The sequence below is a fragment of the Aquarana catesbeiana genome, linkage group LG02 (genome assembly GCF_042186555.1).
Source record: "Aquarana catesbeiana isolate 2022-GZ linkage group LG02, ASM4218655v1, whole genome shotgun sequence".
Taxonomy (NCBI): Eukaryota; Metazoa; Chordata; class Amphibia; order Anura; family Ranidae; genus Aquarana; species Aquarana catesbeiana.
The window spans coordinates 656,299,091-656,320,616 of NC_133325.1; the positions used below are offsets into that span (position 1 = coordinate 656,299,091).

Genomic DNA, 21,526 nt, shown 5'->3' on the forward strand with positions numbered 1-21,526 from the left:
CATCTTCAGAAATTGCTTGCTGCCTGCCTGTCATGCTGATCCAGTGGCTTCAATAGTAACTAAACAACAAGTATTGAGAATAAGCATTTGCACTTCATTTTGATTTAATAATTTACATACTTGTTCCAGATCAGTGTATCAGAGTCTGAGACAGCCAGGCAACTAACATTTTCAAAAGAAGATCTACAAATCTCTCATAGTACAGGTTTCCTTTAAACTCAAAATAAGAATCTCACATGTACTTGTTGACATTCTAACAATGTTAAACTGTCTTTTGAGTGCCTTGTGACTCCCTACATGTATTCCTTTTCAAGAACCTTATGTGCTCTATAGTGAAAACTGCAACCGTAGCCTGTATAGACATCATGTAGCCCGCCCTTTCCCTCCAGCTATGCTTTTATTATTGCCCAGTGGGGCAATCCATCACATTTACAGGCCAATTGGAAAGTGCAGGTGGAGGGAAGGGGCAAGTCTCAAAGGAACCATGCAGTCTGTATTCTTAGTTTAGCATTATAGATCAGGTTGGGATTTCAGGCTTCCACAGCTGAATAGCAGGATACCCAAGATGATTTCTGGATCAGTAGAAGCTTAAAGGCAGTGAGATTACCTGTATTTTCAAGTAATTCATTTTATATAAAAGAATAACATACAGTCCCCAACCAGTATATACTTATTGATCACAGAGCTGTTTATTTTCTATGTCGTGAGGTCAGACTACATTGCAGATTTAGAAATATACATGTACATGTGCATTTACAGGGTAAATGCAATAAAAGGAACAGCATTTTGGGGTTACTAGAATGCAGTGATACAACAGGGGATACTAAAGACCTAATAAAAGGATACAAATTGATGTATGGTTCCTTGTACAAGGTTTTAGTTTGGCGTCTCCAGTCAAAAAAACAGAATATGCTCACGCTTCAAAACCTTTTCACTGCAATTCCTATCAAGTACAATGTCTTAGGGTGTGTAAATCCTCCCTGACCACCAGTGTACTTTTTCCTTTTTATAGTGTTTTTATTATATACGGTATCAACTTACATGGCAGCAAGGAGGCTTTAACAAAGCAGTAAAGATAGCGAGAGGAAGACATGAGGGTGGGAGGGAAGGGAGCATGCATCTCAGCTCATAATAGTGGGGTGTTACTAGCTTTAGCTCATAATGTAGTCATTATTTATAGCTTTTAAATATAGTTAAGGGATGGAAATTCTGAAATGGGTACCTAAAACTAGACTGTGCCCACACAGGCAGCTCATAGCTAACGTACTAGGCTATGTCATATTTGAGAACTAAAAAAATATATATATATATATATATATATATATATATATATATATATATATATATATATATATATATAAAACGTATATACAATATGTGACATACCAGGAACGATCTGATTGTAACAAAGTACAGTGTATTTCCTGACAGCGTTCTGTTTTTGTTTAAACTCTAGTAACCATAGTAAGTACTCCCAAGTTAATTCGCAGTCATTTATATCATTTTGAGAGGCTCACTAACAGGTTTTCTTTATGCATGCAAATAAAGTAAACATATAGCATCTGTTTTGAATATTGCATGGGCCTTATGCTGATCAGCTAGGTTAAGAAAGTACATACATCAGAGAAGGAAGGGGCTGCAGGGAACAGCAGAATAAGTCAAGCATGGTGTATTTGTAGACAGGCTATAACTTCTATAATTCTGTGTCCATCTTGGCTTACATACATTTTGGTGACCTGCATGATCCCAAATGTGTTCTTTTTAATGTGAATTAATTTCCTTTGCTCAGCTTTATCCTGTTATGGCAGGATCCCGCTGTTAATGTGCAAAGTGACGTAATAAGAAACAGGTGTTGTTCTGATGGCTGTAGAGCCTTGCCAGGACTAATCATTTCCCTCTCTGTCTTTCCTGTGCTCAGGAGTAGGCGCTCAGGCAGCAGCCGCCAAAGCTGCAGCTAAGGCTGGAAGATATGGTGGTGAGTCCCTCCATTTTCTAATGTTTTTATTTCTATAATCAACTTTACCTGCAATAGGTTATACTTAAAACTGGATTCCAGGCAAATGTAAAAGACACAAAATCATTAAATGTATTTTTCGTGCAAGTACTGGAAGTAAATAAATTAGACTTGTTAATAGCCCTTTCGCAGTCCCCTATACAGCAACATTCAGGATGGGAGAGGCAAGACTGGAACCTATTTAGGTGCGCTGCATGCAAATGTGTTGACAAAGAATATGCTTATAGAAGGAGACAGTAGAGTGAGCAGAGGATGACCTCATCAGTCTGTATCTCTTCTTTCACTGTCCAGTCAGAAGGCTAGGATTGGGAAGAGGACACCATCATACTCAATAAAAAAAATTAAACTGTAAAAAGAAAATTATGAACAGAAAGACATTTTATTCTACAAGAGACATACTATGCAAGTAAACAAACTTACCTGCCTGTTTGCAATCTTCTTTAAAAATGTACAATGAGCCGTGCATGCACAGCTCAGTGGATATTATCAGAACACCACAGTGCAGGAATAAATAAACTCCCATACTCATGTGCTCTGGTCAATCAAGATGGCTGAAGATCCTGAATGCTGAGGAAGACTGAGTGAAAATGCCAATGATGGTAAGAGGAGTTTAGTTTACTTCCACTTCAACTGTAAGTGGTTTCTTTCACCTAGCTGTGCTGAGCGATGGGGATATATAAATCTTAGGAATGGATGGACAGAAATATAAATCCTTTAGCAGGTAAAACAGTCCAAACTCTAATATATGCTATCTACGCATATCATCTGTGGATTTAGCTGTTTGCCTGGAGTTCAGCTTGAGCCATGGAAGCAAAAGTCATTATCACTGGTTTTTAGGGTCTCTTACTGACTTCCTTATATTAAGATTTTATCTAAAGAAAACGTATTTTAAATCAGATTTTCATTCAAAGTGTTTATATAATTTTTTGGGGATTGGGGAACAGGTAGAACTTCTCTTGGGTTTTTATTGCTCTTTCTACCCTTCTCTTCCAAATCCAGGAGAGGAAATGAGAATAAGGGCTTCAATTTGAACACAGATAGGAATAAAATTATGTGTATAACAAGAGTGAGGCAGGTTTAGAACCTCTGTCAAGTTGTTGTTGCTTCTAGTCCCTAATTTTGGAGATTTTCCTTTTCTTTTTATTATGTCTCCAGGACAGGAAATTGATAGAATAACTTCAATCTGAGCACAGATTGGAATAACAATAATAAGTGAGGCAAGTTTAGAACCCCTGTCAAGTTGGTTTTGGAGATTCTTTCTCTTCCTATTGTGTCACTAGGACAGGAAATGAGAATGTCACCAACAAAGACAGGCAGGAGTAAAAGAACTTTTATAAGTAAAGTGGGAAAGGGTTGGAACCTGTGTCAGATTTTGTTGCTGCTTGTGTCCTTGCTCATGAGATTACCATACTTCTTGTTGTGTTAGTGGGACAGGAAGCACTGAGAAGTATTGCCAGTGAGGACACCGGTGACAATAGGAACTTAACCCTGAACTAAAAGTGTTAGATAATTTCCAAATAATTACAAATGTATTGGAGAGCAGCAGATATCTTGCAGGTTTATGTGGGAGACAGATAACTAAAATGTTAAAAATGGAAAGACCAAGGGCATAAAACTTAGCATTAGAAAATGGATATGTAAAATAATACAACTTACGTACTGTAGGCAGTGCCTTTACCAAGCCCTTTTAAGCCACTGGTCTGTTGAAGATCTTCCACTTGCTACTTGCACTTCCACTTGCCACAAGTTTAAGTTGTGCAATAGACTTCTGGTTTAGATAGGCTTGATGCAAACACTACCTAAAGTACACTACTTCATTTGTATATGGCTTTTTTTTGTATGTCCTTGTGTCTACAAAAGATATAATATCTACATCCATATTTAATTCATCATCAAAGAACATCATGCTGATTATCTACATTGCAGTTATACAATTCTGAGACTGCAAAGGCCTCTGTACTTAATCAAAAAAAAAAAAAAAGAAAACTGGGTCATCTATGGCAAGTCAACTTTATGACGTAAAGGTTACAGGCATATTTTATAAAACTGGTGGAAACAGAATAAAGGGGTGTTTATTATAGCAACCAAACACATTTGAAATCCCTGGCCAGCCTGATCTAGAAAACAGTATTTAAATGCGATTGGTTGCTTTGGGCACCATCAGCAAGTCTTTTCCTCCAGTGAGCCCCTGTTAGTGAATGTTTACTTGAAAATAAACAGGTGTTTTACAGCTCTGTCACCGTAGCCTTACCTGTACTGTTTTGTATCAAGGTCATGTATAATAGCACCATTATCCAAATCCTTTGAAGGACGGGGCTGTTTTTGTACCACATGTGCAAATTAACACCAGGCAGCTAACTCTTTGAACAATCACAGCTAATACACAACATCTCTGATGTACAGATAATATAATCCTGTTTATGGATTTTTTAAGAACTATGTAATAATATCTTGCAGGCAAAATAACAAAAATATGGAAGTACTCTTAAATGTAGCACAAACCAAGCTTAGAAAATAACATATCAGTTATGATCTAGTTTGTTTATTTAGGCAGACATAAAAACTAATACGACCAGCTTTTAGCACATCTGGCTGTTTGCTTTGCTTGGTTACATGGTTTTCATTGAATTTCTAAAGCTATAAAAGGGAAAGTGCTGGTCCAGTAATTTGGCTCTTGCTTTAAAAGGTCTAAAAAACAGACATGTTTCATATTAGAAAATATAATTTTCACTTTTGTTCTGCTATTATTTATCTTCTTTGCCTAAACATGTTAACTGTATACAGTGCACCAACGCTTGTTTTAAATATATCGTGAACATGTCTTCTTGATCATGTCATCTCATACAGTAGCTGGAGGTATACCTGGTGTTGGACCTGGAGTTGGTGGCATCCCTGGTGCTGTGCCAGGTTTAGGCCCTGGAGGTGGAGCTGTTCCTGGAGTCGTGCCTGGCCTTTATCCTGGAGCTGGGGGTGTTTTGCCTGGGGGTGGAGCACAGCCGGGAGCTGGTAAGGCTTAATTAAAACTATACATGCAATTTTTAAAAACTGAAATGTTTGTTTTTTAGAAAAGTGATTATATATTTTTTTTTTTTTTTTTTTTTTACAGGAATACCCCAATATGGAGTTCAGCCTGGTGGCAAACCTCCTAAATATGGTAAGCCACTAGTACTATGTTCTACAAATGGCATGGCTGTTGAAGTTGGTATTTCACCAGTGTCTGACTAGTCTTTAATTCTGCTAAAAGAGCCATTTGTTCTTGGAATCCAAGTTGGCCACTGTATCATGTGGCCATACGTATATTCAAAAACATACTTTACAGATCTTTATTTTAAAAGAGAAGCATGGTTCAAAAAAAAATTTATACTCACCTAGGTGGATGCAGCGATGATCTGATGTTGAATCTGTCCCCTGGCGCCTCTGCAGTGAGATCTGAGTGATCAAACACCGCTGGGAACACTCTCTACTTTGCTCCTCCAGCGCTCACTGGAGCACTGGGCTGTGGAGGGGCAGAAGTGGCTGGATCAGCCTCTCAGCAGATCGCTGAGAGGCTGAGCCAGGTGCCAGTCCAGGTATCTGGGTGGTTTAAGACCATATGGTCAGGATCTTTTTGGACCGGCTGAGTGACATTAGCTGACAGCAGACTGTAGCCCTCTGTCAGCTGAAAATGGGTCAAAGGAGTGCAGAACGAACTGCACTCCTGTGACCTACAGGAAAAATGTAGCCAAAATAGCTTTGTCAATTTACATTTATTTTCATTATTTTCTTTAATTCTATTGTGGTCAATTTTAACATTGTTCATTCATTACAATATCTAGACCAGCCTTTCTCAACCAGCGTCCCATGGAACCCCAGGGTTCCACCAGAGGTTGTTAGGGTTTCCTTGAGCAAAGCGCACATTTTGTCTCTAATAATAATAATACACCACTAACAATGATCTTTTTAGCAATCTGTGAGGGGGTGGGGGGAATCGTTCCAATGACCAAAAAAAGAAAGGGCCATTCTTCCCAGTGATCAGCACAGTAATGTACAATGAGGTATAGATATAGTAATTATCAGTAGGGGTTACCTGAGCCTGGAAAGTTTTTTTTAAGGATCCCTCCATGTTTAAAAGGTTGAGAATGGCTGATCTAGACTGTAAACTTCTATTATTCTCTCCTATTATAGCTTGATGACTTTGTTTACTATTGTTTGTGTATAGATATATCAATATACAGTATATGTATAATATAAATGGTAAACATGTTCTAAAGTTATATTTTCTCTATTACCCACCATTGTATGTATTTCTAATTCTGAAAAGCTACACTGTAGTTTATGGGACATTTTTTAAAAATTAGTGATGATAATAATAGTATTTTTAATGTATTTATATTTTTATCTGGATAAATTGCATTTTAATATCTCATTCTATGAGCTCTTTTTTACTGCACAAGCAGAAAATTTAAATATATTTTGATACATTTATGACTGAGCTTTGCATAAATTACCCTAGCTTAGTGAGAAGTTTTATCCATCCTTTGCGGTTTTATTGTACTTTTTATAAGAGTAGGAGGGAGTGTGAAGGAAACTCATAAACACATAACCATACCATACAATAAAGCAATACATGGACCGTGCCTAAAAAAAAAAAAAAAAAAGGATCTACTTTTTTCAGTTTCATGCAGAACAGAACATGAAAATGAGATTCATTTGCTTGTACAGTACTGTGGAGACCCCTTTCTCTCCTCCTTTTGTTATATAAAAGTATGGCTCATGTATAAAATACAGATTTAGCTGATTACCCCTAGCTATCATATTTCCATTATCAACATTGACTTTTCCACTTTAGTGCCATTCAATGTTTACTTCTAGTTAAAACTAAAAAAAAAAAAAAAGTTTACAGACTTTCTAAAATCTATGGATCAGAGTGACATCTATGGGAGAAAAACATGTAATGCAGATTGGTCTCACTAAATCCCAGAAACAAAGGACAATAAATGAATAACCTAACGTAAAAAAAAAAAAAAAAAGAAATCATATATTGCTGCTTACCAGTGGTGGCTGCATTAGTTTCTATTTTACATGTGTTTTTTTACTTTTTTTTACCATCTGATTCTGCCAAAAACACACTTACAGTTCTAGGATGACAAACTGCTCTCCCAATTTAGACTAAAAACACCTCTCCCTGTCTATTGCATAAAGGGGCATTGCTGTGTAGTTCACAGAAGGTAGCTGAGAATTCTGATTTCAGTTCAGAACTCTGGAAATTACAAGTACAGGATCAATAGGTATTTTTCTGTACTTGCAAAAAAAGTACTAAGCCCTAAAAGAAGAAAGAATGCTGGTCTATAAGGAATTGTAAGTTGGGATAGATTACATGTGCGTTCTTTGGTTTATTTTGGTTATATTTTAAAGAAGAATTTTACTAAGAGTTTTAAAAATGAAAAGTCAGCAGCTACAAATACTATACGTAGCTGCTGGCTTTTAAAAATCAGGTACTTACCGTGGATTCTCTACTCGGATTGTAGGAGTGGGGGAATCAGCAGTGCTTCACTTTTTGAGTTGAGTTCCACTTTAAACTGTAACTACAAAGCTCAGTTGTCCAAGTCACTGAGCACCTTTAAAACTTAAAAAAAGCCTTGAGTGGACTTCAGTAGACACACAATTAGAAACAAATAGTAATGTAAATTACAATGGTTAGAGAATTATATGGAAACCATGTCTCAGTAAAACAAAAACAAAGAATTTACAACAGAAATTATATACAGCAATTTTTCCATAATACGTGTTCCTTGCAAATCTACCTAAACCATATTTTTTATTTTTTTCTGGATTTTTTTTTATACAGTGATCATGCATAATGCTGTATGTTTCCATAGGTGTTCCTGGTGTTGGTGGTGTACCAGGTGTTGGTGGTGTACCAGGTGTTGGTGGCATTCCTGGAGTTGGTGGTGTTCCTGGAGTTGGAGGCATTCCTGGAGTCGGAGGCATTCCTGGAGTTGGTGGCGTTCCTGGAGTTGGTGGCATTCCTGGAGTTGGTGGCATCCCTGGAGTTGGTGGCATCCCTGGAGTTGGTGGTTATCCTGGAGCCGGTAAGTAATTAAATAGTAATACTAGTCTTTTTTCCTTGCTTTGTCAGTTTGTACAGAAAGCAAATATAGACTTTTACATAAAAATGCCACTCTAACTATCTAACCTGTCTCAGGTGATACATTTTAAGGTGTGACAAATATAATACTCTTACCTTACCTGCTGGCCCCTCTCGGCTTACTGGGGTTGATTTACTAAAGGAGTAGAGCCTGTTAACTAAGCAAAGTAAATATCTACTTTAAAAGGGAATAATAATATATAACACGAATCAGTGTTCAATCATGCATGAGAAAAATGGGAAAAAATTCTAAAACACCTGATTGGTTGATTGAAGTTAACACAGTTTCATCCTATTTATTGGGGTCCCTGAACATTTCACTTTACTAAATGAATAGTCTCATGGTGGTGCGTCCATAAGGGGCGCAGGAGTGCTGCCCCCTCTCTCCTGTCACCTCTCTCTCGCCATAGATAGATAGATTCATGCACTGCATGAATCTATCTATGGTCGCCGCTAACGCCCCCTATTCAGGTGTCTGGCCCCTTGTCGGGTGCAGGGCACCTGAATTACAGCAGTGGGGTTTTTTTTAAGCGCCTGATTAGAGCCATGGGCTCTAACAGGCATCCTGATTAGAGCCATGGGCTCTAATAGGCTTCCAAAATGGTAAACAGCGGGCGCAATGCTGTGCGTTCGCTGTTTACTCAGTGTTGTGTTAGGAAAGCGAATAAATCACTTTCCTAACACTGACTCGCCTCTCAGCCAATCAGGTGCTCGGGTCTGGTTAACTGTCACCTGATTGGTTGAAACAACAGGCACTGTGATTGGACGCCTGAAAGAGAGGACCGGCAACATCAAGGAGCGTGGACGTGGAGGACGCCACCGTAACCCGCTGTGAGACAGGTAAGTCCCAAGTCCCGGGCGATGCAAACTGGCAGCATTTGATGGGGCACAGTAGCGGCAATTGATGGGCACACTGGCAGCAATTGATGGGGCACAGTAGCAGCAATTGATGGGCACACTGGCAGCAATTGATGGGGCACACTGGCAGCACTTGACGGGGCACAGTAGCGGCAATTCATGGGCACAGTGACAGCAATTGATGGTCACACTAGCAGCAATTGATGAGTACAGTAGCTGCATTTGATGGCACAGTGGCGGCAATTTATGGGTACAGTGGCTGCGTTTGATGGGCACAGTGGCTGCGTTTGATGGGTACTGCAGCTGCGTTTGATGGGCACAGTGGCTGCAATTGATGTTTTTTTTTCAGTTTGTTTGCGCCCCCCACCCCAAAAAAAAAATTTTGAGCACCAGCCACCACTAGTCTCTATTACTATGTCAATAGTCTTTATTCCTCTATGTCATTAAGGAAGCTGCTTCTGGCATTTGTGTCACAGATTTAGCATACACGTTAAAAAATCTTGAACAATCTAACTTGTGCCGAAAAGTTTTGTTCCTAAAGACAATATTGCTTAGCATAATCGTGGAATTTTTCATAACAATCAGTATTTCAGGACCTTGCATTTTTGTTGCCTTTCTGGTCAAAACTTACTTTGCTGCAGCAATGTAATGGCTTGTCATGTGTCCGGGAGCCCAGACACATGTGTATGATGTTCAGTGCCACAATTCCACCTCACACTCCTTGGAAATCATTGGTTTGGGCACTTCAGAAAGAGATGACAATGTACATTGCTGCAGCACAATAGTGTGAACCCAGGCTAAGGAACACCCTGTATACTGTCATGTATTAAATTCATATGATGATTATTCTATATAGTTTAAGGCGGTGGTTCTTAACTCCTGTCCTCAGGACCCTCTAACAGGCCAGGTTTTATGTATTACCTTGGGGAGATGCAGACTAGAATACTGCAATCACTGAGCAGCAAATGATATCACCTGTGATGTATTTCAGTTATCCTGCAAACCTGGCCTGTTAGTGGGCCCTGAGGACGGGAGTTGAGAACCATTGCGTATACTAAGAGCAATTTGCTGAACTGAAATAATGATCATCATATTTCTTTCTGACTGTAATATCCTGCTTAGGAATTTTGATTACATTTTAATTATTTTTCCACAAACTGGTCAACATTTAAACAAATTAAAATAATTGGACATAGTAATTTTACCGCTTAAGCCATATTTTTTATGTAAGCGCTGATTGTTAAAGATTTCTCCTACAATTGTTGCTTTTGTTTTGCTTGAAATGCTAAACCTTTGTTGTATATTTTGTTATACAGGTATTGGTGCTAAACCACCTAAAACTGGAGGTGAGTTGCAATTATAGAAATGGTAGTTATGCATATTCGAAATCTGAATCCAGGTATATATGTACATAAAAATAACTGAAACATGTATTTGATGAGTAAAATCAAGATTCTAGGGAAAAAATTTTAAGAAATGCATTGCAGAAATGTAACCAGAAAGAATGGTCTCTAGGACAGCTATATTTTATTCTTTAAGAAATGTTCATGGAACCAAACTGGAGTTTCATTTTGATCTCTTGTCTTCTGCAGTTGGAATAGGCGTTGGTGGGCTTCCAGGTGGAGGTAAGTTTACCCCTATGTTTCCAAACATTTTACCTATAGTTTATTGTGTAACTACATATATTTAAGTCGTGTTAATATTACAAACATAAGATACTTGTAACTGGAGACATGTCACAATTAAAAATGACATGTACGGTACTTGAAAACCCTTGTGAATTTTTTTTCAATCTGTATTTATTAAATGATATAGGGAGGTATTGGAGCTTGCTCCCCCATTTGTGGGTCACTGTGCTCTTCATCTTTTTTATTGCATAGGTAATAGCATATATAGGTAATTGCTTGTTTTAAATCCTTTCTTCCTGATGTCAGAAATTCCTGTGAATGGTCATAAATGAGTCAATTTCTCCTTGATTATGATGGGTAGAGTGATATTCAACCATCATTGACCAAGTCTCCAGAATGTTGAGGCTTTCTTTAATACTAGCCTGACAATACTTTGATCCTTCTATCTGCTACAAATATGGTTAAAGAACCAGGCCCAAGTGGGAAAATGTCCCTATGGGGTGAGTTTGTTAAAACTGAGTGTGCAAAATTTAGTGCAACTGTACATGGTAGCCAATCAGCTTCTAACTTCAGCTTGTTCACTTAAGCTTTGACAAAAAAAATGGAAGCTGATTGGTTTCTATGCAGAGCTGCACCAGATTTGACACTTTCCAGTATTAATAAATCAACCCCTATGTGACAAAAAGACTCTATTTGACTACGATAATGAGCACCTCATCTAGAGTTCTGCTCAAGTAAAGAAAATAAACTTTAGTTTGAAGATTGAATTGTATGTGAACCCTCACCTTGTAAAACAACCCATTTAGTTTAAAATAGAAATGACAAGCAAAACATTTGTGTATAGATATAAAAAATACATTTTAACCCTTTTTTTTGCTTTTTGTATACGTGATAACATAATCTCTGTTCTCAGCTACATAAGGGGTTTAGAGAGGTGGAAGATTGAGTTTAAGTACACCAAACCTTCCAGTAAATGACTGGCTGGTAAAAGGCTGATGTCAGAAGTGATCCTACTGCTGACAATTTGTCAAAATTGGTCAGCAGGCTGTCTGTTTGTCCCCATGGAATCATTCCCTCTGTAACTGAGGCAGTGAGATGCCATTTCTCATATCAAACAAATTCAGCAGCATTCAAGTCAGCAACAGAGCCATATCTTGCTGCATCTGGCTGCAGGGTGATCTATACTATAGGGACAGAAAAAACACACGACTGCTGAGGCACAATGGGCTTAGGTCCCACTTAACCTAACACCAAGGGATCAAATCCCCACCACCCTTGCCCTTCACTCCATTAAATAAGACACTTACAACCATTAGGTTGGAAAGGGCAAGGCCACAGCTTTATTAAATTCTAACACATAACATGTGAACTTATTTAACCAGTACCAGTCACAGTCATACTGTGAGCACTTAACTAAAAGATGGAAGTGGGGCCTGTCCTTACCATAAGTGCTGGACAGACAGCCTATTTCCAATTTTCCATCAAGGGCATAGCCCATTACAGCAACTTTAACTGCTGGCAAGGTCAAGAAAACCGCAGCAAGTTGTGACATACCAAACATAGGAAAAAAAGGGGCAGGAGGGTGGGCAGCTCTTCCAACGACTCTTCCGAAAGACCCAGAATTCCCTGGGGCACACGATTTCCTGAGCTCAGGCCCATCCCATCCCAATGTCCCAACCAATCGTTCCCCTTGTCACACACCTAGCCATGCCCCCATCAGTCAAGGCTCTCTTTCCCTAGGGGGCTCAAGAGGCCTTCAGGGGAGTGCCTCTAAGTGCAATATTTATTAGAACTTTAATGGAGCAGTTAAATAAACACTCACATGTGTTCCATAACAATGTGCATATCTAGTAGTATCAACTGAGGGGTCGCCCAGGTTCCAGTTCGGTAGTCAGCCGCCACTGGTGGTGTCTGACAGTGCGAGCCGGGTCACCCTGTCTTATAGAGATCTTTTCTGTCTCTGGGAGGAGCTGCCCACCTAGTGCTCTCTTGATACACCATTCCTTCTTGTGGATTTATGGACTTTTGTAGTTTTATGAACTTTTATGAACTAAAATATGACACATATTACAAGTGTTTTTTACATGGGAGTTTTATGCACTCATTTACTAGAGATTGCGCCATATACCTTGCTGTTGTTATACTATAGGGACAGACAGGCAGCCTCCTGCTGGAAATTTGCCTGAAGCAGCAGAATCACCTGTTGGACATCAGCTTAAAGTGGAGTTCCACCCAAAAGTGGAAGCTCCGCTTATCAGCTTCCTGTTTTTGACAGGTACCCATCCACACTTCAGAGAGATCTCACTGCGGTGAGATCACTCAGAAGTTTAGCCCCCCCCTCCTCCTTCCTCCGCCGCTGGACCATTCAGAAAGTGCAGCGTACTTCGTGCATGTGCAGTAGGGAACCAGCTGTGAAGCCAAAAGGCTCCACTGCTGGGTTCTCTTACTACGAATGATGGCTGCAGCACCCTAGAGCCGATGTAAACATCGACTGGGGTGCTGACCTCGCTGTATTCCAGGACAGGTAGGTGTCCTAATATTAAAAGTCAGCAGCTACAGTATGTTTAATTTTTTGCTGGGGGGGGCAGAACTTGTCTTTAAGCTATATAATTATACATTATATTTGCTATTGATCTCCTGTACCACAGCTAAATTCCCAGTTTCACCATGCATACTTTACTCTGTGTACACAAACAGATTTTCTTTGTAATGTCATCCTTTTTTTACTTGTTTCTGTCTTCCAGTTGGAGCTGGTGGTCTTCCCATTGGCGGTAGGTATTACGCTATGTGCTCTGCTGATTGTGAAATCAAATCAGCCATATACATTGTACAATATCAGCAGCAATCTCATAGAGGAAAATTTTGTCTATCACTCTGTGTTGGTATTTGTTATTTTAAGCGATGACGTCATTACATACACAATACTAATATGAGGATCCTGATTGGTAGGATTCTTCTCCAATTTAGTCAAATTAGACATTGATTACCTTGCAGTTTGGCGGTGGAGTCTGAATGTGTAAGATTTTTAGAATACAGTGAGATTTTACAGATGTAAAAGAAAGGTTTATCTTTGTCAATCTCTGATATCACTGTTCACCCACACAAAAGCATTCTTCATTATATCATGGGGTATCATCTATCAAGGTTTCTGAAATGAAAACTGTATATAATGTCTGAAAGTAACCGATGAGTGCAAGTTTGAGTCAATTCTTACATCTGATATCAATAAATGAGTTTGAATTGAATTACTGTATGCCTCATCCATGTCAGAATGTAACTAAAATACCAAAAAGAAGCTTAATAAATGTATTACCACCAAACAGGTTGCTGTCTGCAATTAGAAACTTTTCATCATTCTCAGTTAATGCACCTAATTATTTTAGCCAGTCAATTTACTGGCATGAATAATGCCAGCCCCTGCTATCACCCAGATATTTCCTAGAGCAGCAGCCTATAACAGAAGTCTGTCTATATGAATATGCTTGTTACAGGCTGACTCTTCTTTTCTAACAAAGAATAAACATTAAAAACACATGCACAATTAATTTCCCCTTACCAATCAGGGTTTATCCCCCACTGCCTTATAACAGACAATATCCGCCTAGCCACCAATATTATTCAGGATGCAAACCTTTTCTCAAGGAAACTGCTTATGTTAAGTTTAGACATTCATAAAGCTTTCAACAGCGTGTATTGGAGCTATGTGTCTCTCCTATTACAGCGCTATGGCTTTCAGGACGATTTCTTACAGGCCTTCCAAGCTCTATATCAAAACCCCAGAACGCGTGTCAAAATCCCTGGATGTAGCTCAGAGTTTTTCCAGCTCGGTAGGGGTACTAAGCAAGGGTGCCCACTGTCCCCACTTATTTTCACTCTGGCTATCGAGCCCTTAGCCATTACTATACTGCAACACCCAGATATTTCTGGTTACAACAAAGCTTCTTCTATTTATAAATTCTACATCATGTGCTTTTATTTCTCGCCAACCCCTGGATCACTTTGCCGAATCTTCTTCAAACCCTCTCCAGTATTTGCCAACATTCCTGGCCTTTCAGTGAATGTGTCTAAATTGGTGGCTCTCCCAGTAGGGTTCTCTCCTGCCAAGCTGGAGACTCTCAAAAAATCTTTTTCATTTATATGGGCTAGATCTTCCCTTTCCTATTTAGGTGTAAAGCTGCCTGGAAATTACAATTCTTTATTTGACCATAACTTCCCTCCCATGATTTCTAATCTTAAGCAGTTACTTAAAACTTGGTCCCCCCATAGAATCCCCTTCCTAGGGAAAATAACAGCAATCAAAATGACAATCCTCCCTAAATTGTTATACTTGTTCCGCGCCCTGCCCGTTAAGATATCTAAGTCCTATCTTCTCAAACTTCAAGCACATTTTAACAGGTTCATATGGAAGGACAAGCCCCCAAGATTCTCTAGGGAAGTACTGTATCGCCCTTACAGACTAGGGGGCCTGGGAGTTCCTCAGGAATGGCTGTATTATTTAGCTAGTAGATTCTCGCAACAGGCACAATGGAATATTAAAATTATTATAGGATCGTTATAAATCAAAACTAGCACTTATATCGAAAGTTCCCCCCCGTGCACCTCATTCTTGGTGACCCTAGGCTCCCTTCGGCCTTTGAAAACCCGTATGCTTTAGGGTGGTGAACAGACCAAGGTTTGACAACACTGGAGGATTTCATGCAGGATGCGAAGTTTGTCTCTTTCTCCCAGCTGCAGGCCCAAAAAAAAATCCCAGCATATGAATTTTATCGATACCTGCAAATCTGTCACTTTTATCAGACACACTACGCAATTGTCCCCTCTGATTGGCACACCTCTTTTGAGTCCCTATGCCAGACCGCCCTTAGACAGAAAGGCTTAATCTCCGGGCTGTATAAATCTATGGAGATGGTAAAAGATTGTCCCAAATGAAAACATATGACCCAGTGGGAACGCAAATTAAATTTGGAATACGATCCCATAGACTGGGAAGCTAACTGGCAGAATTTGTGTAAATGCACCAAATCTCTTACTATTAGGGAAACAGCAATTAAATTATTTACTTGCTGGTACTATGCTCCTCTACGATTGGGAAAGATCCACCCACAGACTTCCCCATCTTGTTTCCGAGGATGTGCTTTTCCAGGTTCTTTTTTGCATGTGTTCTGGGAATGTGAAGCTCTGCAACCTACTTGGAGAGGGACTCTGGAGCTAATGGACAAGCTGGCGGGGAGACATATGGCTCTGACACATACTCACTGTCTGCTATTTGAAAAATCCCTGATATCCCAAAGCCCCTAATGAAACTATTACACACTATTTGCATTGCGCTGCATTGGGCTATCGCCCTTAACTGGAAGTCTAACACAGTCCCATTCTCACAGGTTATCTCTCGAGTTGATCAAACAATGTTATCAGAAAAAATATTTCACACACTGCATGACTCCATCCCTATCTATGACGCTAAATGGAACCCTTGGTTCACTTTCCGTCTTCAAGAATGACCTGAGTTATTGTTTTCTTTTTCTTTTTGTTGTATTTGACTTTTTGGCTGCAGTCTTGTTTGACATACCATATCATTTTTTACTGCAAACTTCTCTCTCAGTAAAAAAATGCTTAGTATAAAAAAAAACCACAAATTAATATTTAATAGGTTTATACATAAACATATGTATTTTTAGAAACTAGAAATGAAATAAAATGTGACTTATTTATCATTTTTCTCACATAGTTGGAGGAGTTGGAGCAGGTGGCCTGCCAGCTGGAGGTCTGTAATCATTTTAAATGTTATATTTATATATTTAGTTAGTAAGTGTTGTTTAACATTAAACTTTGAGTTTAGGTGAATTAGTCATAACATTTTAGAATATTCCTGCAATATAAATTTCTTAGTAGATGGAAAATAACATTATTAAAGGGTAACTCCACTTTCATGGGAAAAAAATAGCAAATAAAAAAAATAATAATATAGTATATACAATTGCAACACGTCATAATGTAATTGAATGGTATTAAAAATTACCTTTCCTTTTCAATCTGCAGCCGCTGTCATTTTCTGTAAAATGCAATACAATATGGCTACCTGGAGGTGTTCTGTACACGGAATGTGTACAGAACGCCCCCCCCAGAAACAAGTGGAAGTTCAGTTGCTTTAGATATGAGGGGGACATGCAAGGAAAATAAAAAACAGCATTTTTGCTTGTACATGATTGGGTGATAAAATCAGCAGAGCTTCCCCTCGTTTCAGATCTTCCCCTCAGAACTAACGCGACTGCTCTTCCAAGTGCACTTGCCGTGCAAAGTGGATTTGCCTTTAGTAAATAACCCCCTATTACACACTATTTGTATTGCGCTGCATTAGGCAATCTCCCTTAACTGGAAGTCTAACACAGTCCCATTTTCGCAGGTTATCTCTAGAGTTGATCTTATAATGTTATCAAAAAAAAATATTTCACACACTGCATGCCTCCATCCCTATTTATGACGCTAAATGGAACCCTTGGTTCACTTTCTGTCTTCAAGAATGACCTGAGTTATTGTTTTAGTTTTAATTTTCTTGTATTGGACTTTCTGGCTGCAGTCTTGTTTGACATACCATATCATTTTGTACTGCAAACTTCTCTCTCTCAATAAAAAAAGCTTAGTATAAAAAAAAACACATGCACAATATTAATAGTTACATACATAAACATATATGTATATTTAGAAACTAAAAATGAATTAAAATGTGACTTATTTATAATTTTTCTCACATAGTTGGAGGAATTGGAGCAGGTGGCCTGCCAGTTGGAGGTCTGTAATCATTTTAAATGTTATATTTATATATTTAGTTAGTAAGTGTTGTTTAACATTAAACTTTGAGTTTAGGTGAATTAGTCATAACATTTTAGAATATTCCTGCAATATAAATTTCTTAGTAGATGGAAAATGACATTATTAAAGGGTAACTCCACTTTCATGGGAAAAAAATAGCAAATAAAAAAAGAAGAATAATATAGGATATACAATTGCAACACATGTCATATTGTAATTGAATGGTATTAAAAATTACCTTTCCTTTTCAATCTGCAGCCGCTGCAATTTTCTGTAAAATGCAATACAATATGGCTACCTGGAGGTGTTCTGAACACAGAATGTGTACAGAACGCCCCCCCAGAAACATCATTTCCTTCTTGTGTGATTGGCTCACTGATTTTACCAGAAGTCTACACTAAGATACAAGTCAGATTCATGCAACAAAAATGTAATTTTTGGTAAGATACTCCCAATTGGAAATGACGTCTAAAGGGATGCAGACCCAGCAGCTTTCCTCATTAGAGCTTTGCAGGTGCAGCAGCTGGTTGATAATTAGGAAACCACTCCCATTAGACTCACTCAGCACAGGGGCACTTAGGAACAAACAGGGATTTCTTCAGAATAACAAAGGGTATTCTGAAAATCCCTGCAAAGGAATGTGAAAATCCCTGCAATATACATATATCACCCAGAGGGAAATGTTTTTTTTTGTCAACAAAAGTGGAGTTGCACTTTAAATAAATCCTAACTTGTCATGCATTCATATATTAATACCTCTATTAGGACCTGCTATGGTTTGTTTAATAATCCGGTCTTTCCTGACATCTTAGACTGCTGGATCTCTTGATAGTGGTGAGGGGTTAGACCCCCTCCAGGCTTTTATTGCTGCCTTGGCTCCTGCTTGATAGATTTACCCTTTCTATTGTCTAGGTGACCATTATTACTGGGAAAGGTGGAGGAAAATCCAAACAATGGCTAGAACGGGAGTAGATGGGTAGTGTTCCAATGGGAATACTTGTTCCAGGGGGAGCATGTTTTCTTCAATTTGGAGAAATTTATCCTTACTCCCTGCTGTGTATACAAAACAGGAGTCAAAGGGAAATCTCTTCAAGGGGACACAGATGGCAATCCAGAATGAAAAAAAAAAAAGATTTGGCTTTAAATATTACGTTAACTTTGTTATGCATGTTATTACATTAACACTTTACCATATATAGAATTACATAATTTTAAGCAAGTAGCTAACAAGTAAGTAATACATGAATAACTATTCATATTCTGCCACTTAGTTGGAGGAGTTGGACCGGGTGGTTGGCCATTTGGAGGTCTGTAATACTTTTAAAGGTTATATTTATGTATTTTGTTAGTAAGTGTTGTTTAACACTAACCTTTAAGTTTAGGTGTGTCATTCGAAGCATTTGCATAATTTTAACCAATTCCTGCAGTATACCTTTCTTAGTAGATGAAAAAAAAACTATCATTCATTAATATACTAATATCTTTGACCTGCTATGGTTTGTCCAATAGCCTGGTCATCCCTATCAGAAATGACATCTTGGACTGCTGGGGCCCTGGATAGTGGTGAAGGGTTAGACACCCCTCAGTCTTTTATGCTGCTATTAATAGTACCAAATGTGGAGGAAAATCCACAACTTTGAATGGTTAGAACAGGAAAAGAGGAGAAGTGTTCCAGTGGGAGTACTTGTTCAAATGACAATTGTCTAGTATAATATTTCCTTACCTTTGGAGAGATTTACCCTTATTTCCTGCTGTGTCTACAAAACAGGAGGCAATGGGAAAACTTTACCATAGGATACAGATGGCAAAAACCAGAGTGGGGTTTTAGCCATTCCATACTCTATGCAAAATTAAACTGTAACTAAAGACAAAACTTTTTTTTTTTAGTTTTGGATAGAGTGGAGAAGGATTAGAGCACCTGTCAGTTTTTATTGCTGTCTGTGCCCCCTTTAAGGAGATTCTCCCTCTCTATTTGTCCTGTTTACCATTATCATTAAAAGTGAAAGTAAAAGAAAATCCCAAACTTTGGGTTGTCCCCAGAAACATAATGGAGGGGAAATCTTCCAATGGGGGCACTAGTTCTGGTGACCTTGGGGTCCCCAAGGAATTCCCTTAATTTGCAGGGATTTCCTCTCACTTCCTGTTTGACCATGGGACAGGAAGTGAAAGGAAATCTCCACAACAGATGGTGAAAAAAAGTCCATCCAAGTGAAATCACAAAATCCCCAGTGAGTTCCACCACCACTGCCACACTGAGCTTCTTACCGTCTGCAAAGATCCCAAGTTATAGGTGGTCTGAATGTGCTCACAACCATGTAGGTCTGTTGCCATCAAATATTTCTTAAGCTTGGGAACTGCAGGGCACACCACCAGGGACTGTGGTAGCAAGGTGTCTTTAAGGACCTGGGAACTGTAAGGCACACCAGCAGGGACTCTGATCACCTCTCTTGCATCACTCACATCTGTCGTGCAAGAGAAATAGACAGCATCCCATAGTGTAAAACTGATGGCTTTAATGATCTGTATATTGTCTATCTACTTGCATTCCAAATGTATGTAATAGGCATAAGGCAATCTCCACACGATTTCTGTTATGCCTATTACGTGCATTTGGAGTGTGAGCAGATATACAATATACAGATCATTAAAGCCATCAGTTTTACACTATGGGATGCTGTCTATTTCTCTTGCTGGACAAATGTGAGTTATCCGAGAGAGGTGGTTGTACAGATTTAATCTTCAGATATAGAATCAAGGAAAAGGATCTTAGACCAGGACCTAGGGCAAAAGAAATGCTAAGAGGTAGCAGAGGGTCAGCAGAGGAGGATATACTTATTCATATTTTTTAAATGCTTGAGTACCCACAAATATCAGGGTCAGAACAACCAAATCAGCCAACAGAGACCAATTTCTAATAATATGTCACTATATGGTCTTAAAGAGACATTGTCATCATGTACTATACATTCAGCTCAAAGTGACAGTGTCTCATTAAAGCAACCCAAAACACAGATACTTTTCCAACAATCCCCCACGACTCCTTCTGTCATCACAGTCAGCACTCAGCAATTGGTGAGCATGTGACCTCCCTTTATGATTCAGTGCTTATACCTAGCAACCAATTCTTAGGCCTGGGCACTGACAGAGCAGGTGATGTCACAGCTACCTCTAAGCTCTGCCACCACCCAACATGGTATACTATGCTGTGTCTGGGGGTGGCAGAGACAATTACCAGAGAAGGGAGTATCTGTGGGTCAGGGGAGGGAGGTGAGCTTTACACATTGACTTGTTACTACATTAGAAGTAGCTTTGCAACCAATTTCATATTCTTATAACAGCTGCCACTTGTAGTTTCAACTTTACCTTCTGGCAGAATCATCTTTATAATCTTACTAATGTAATACAATAAAGAAAGCAACAGGATTGATGCACACTGTTATTCTGTTACTACGATTTCTTGCACCCACCTTTGGCGGTGTTGGCCCTGGTGGACTCCCAGTAGGAGGTTTGTATTAACTACCTAAAAAAAATCAACAATGCATTATAGTGTTAGTATACAAATATGTGCACACATAATATACAGTATATAATAGTAATGTATATAGTATAAAGTGTGTATATAAATAAGGCAATCCATCAATTGTATGTAAAATACAGAAAAAAGTCAGACACTTACTTATTGGGGTTGATTTACAAAATCAATAATTGCTAATTGTGTTTTTTTTTTTTTGGTGTTCTTTAGTTACTCATTCAACATTCATTTAGCTATGTGAACCTTCTCTACTTCTTAATGAATGAAAATATTGTTTATAACACTGGTGACCTTTGTTGCAGCTTTTTACAACAATCTTTGGGCTCATGAAGTTAAAGTGATAACAGAAAGTAATGTGCTTTTCATTGTGTTATGGAAATATATAAAGTTGTCCTTCATATACTAGGAGCTCAGAAAGTGTTACAAGGCAATTTAATAGTTACAATAACTATGTATTGATCACTTTGGCAGGTGTTGGTGGTGTTGGAGCTAAGCCCCCTAAGACTGGAGGTGGGTAACAATCTGATGGTGGGTAACAAGATGTGATGTGTATAAGT

General features: G+C 38.7%; 1 protein-coding gene across 7 annotated transcripts in view; it reads left to right on the plus strand.

Annotated features, from left to right (window-relative positions):
* ELN (elastin) overlaps positions 1-21,526 on the plus strand; it is a 124,741-nt gene that overhangs the window by 81,460 nt on the left and 21,755 nt on the right. For 6 of the 7 annotated variants that reach the window (XM_073616560.1, XM_073616565.1, XM_073616562.1 and 3 more), the window contains 11 exons: positions 1,919-1,975; positions 4,862-5,020; positions 5,121-5,168; positions 7,873-8,085; positions 10,316-10,345; positions 10,592-10,624; positions 13,372-13,398; positions 16,356-16,391; positions 17,381-17,416; positions 18,709-18,744; positions 21,441-21,479. In XM_073616560.1, coding sequence (XP_073472661.1) covers positions 1,919-1,975; positions 4,862-5,020; positions 5,121-5,168; positions 7,873-8,085; positions 10,316-10,345; positions 10,592-10,624; positions 13,372-13,398; positions 16,356-16,391; positions 17,381-17,416; positions 18,709-18,744; positions 21,441-21,479 — 714 coding nt within the window. The remainder of the gene's footprint in view (positions 1-1,918; positions 1,976-4,861; positions 5,021-5,120; positions 5,169-7,872; positions 8,086-10,315; positions 10,346-10,591; positions 10,625-13,371; positions 13,399-16,355; positions 16,392-17,380; positions 17,417-18,708; positions 18,745-21,440; positions 21,480-21,526) is intronic. The other variant, XM_073616561.1, reaches the window with a different exon arrangement.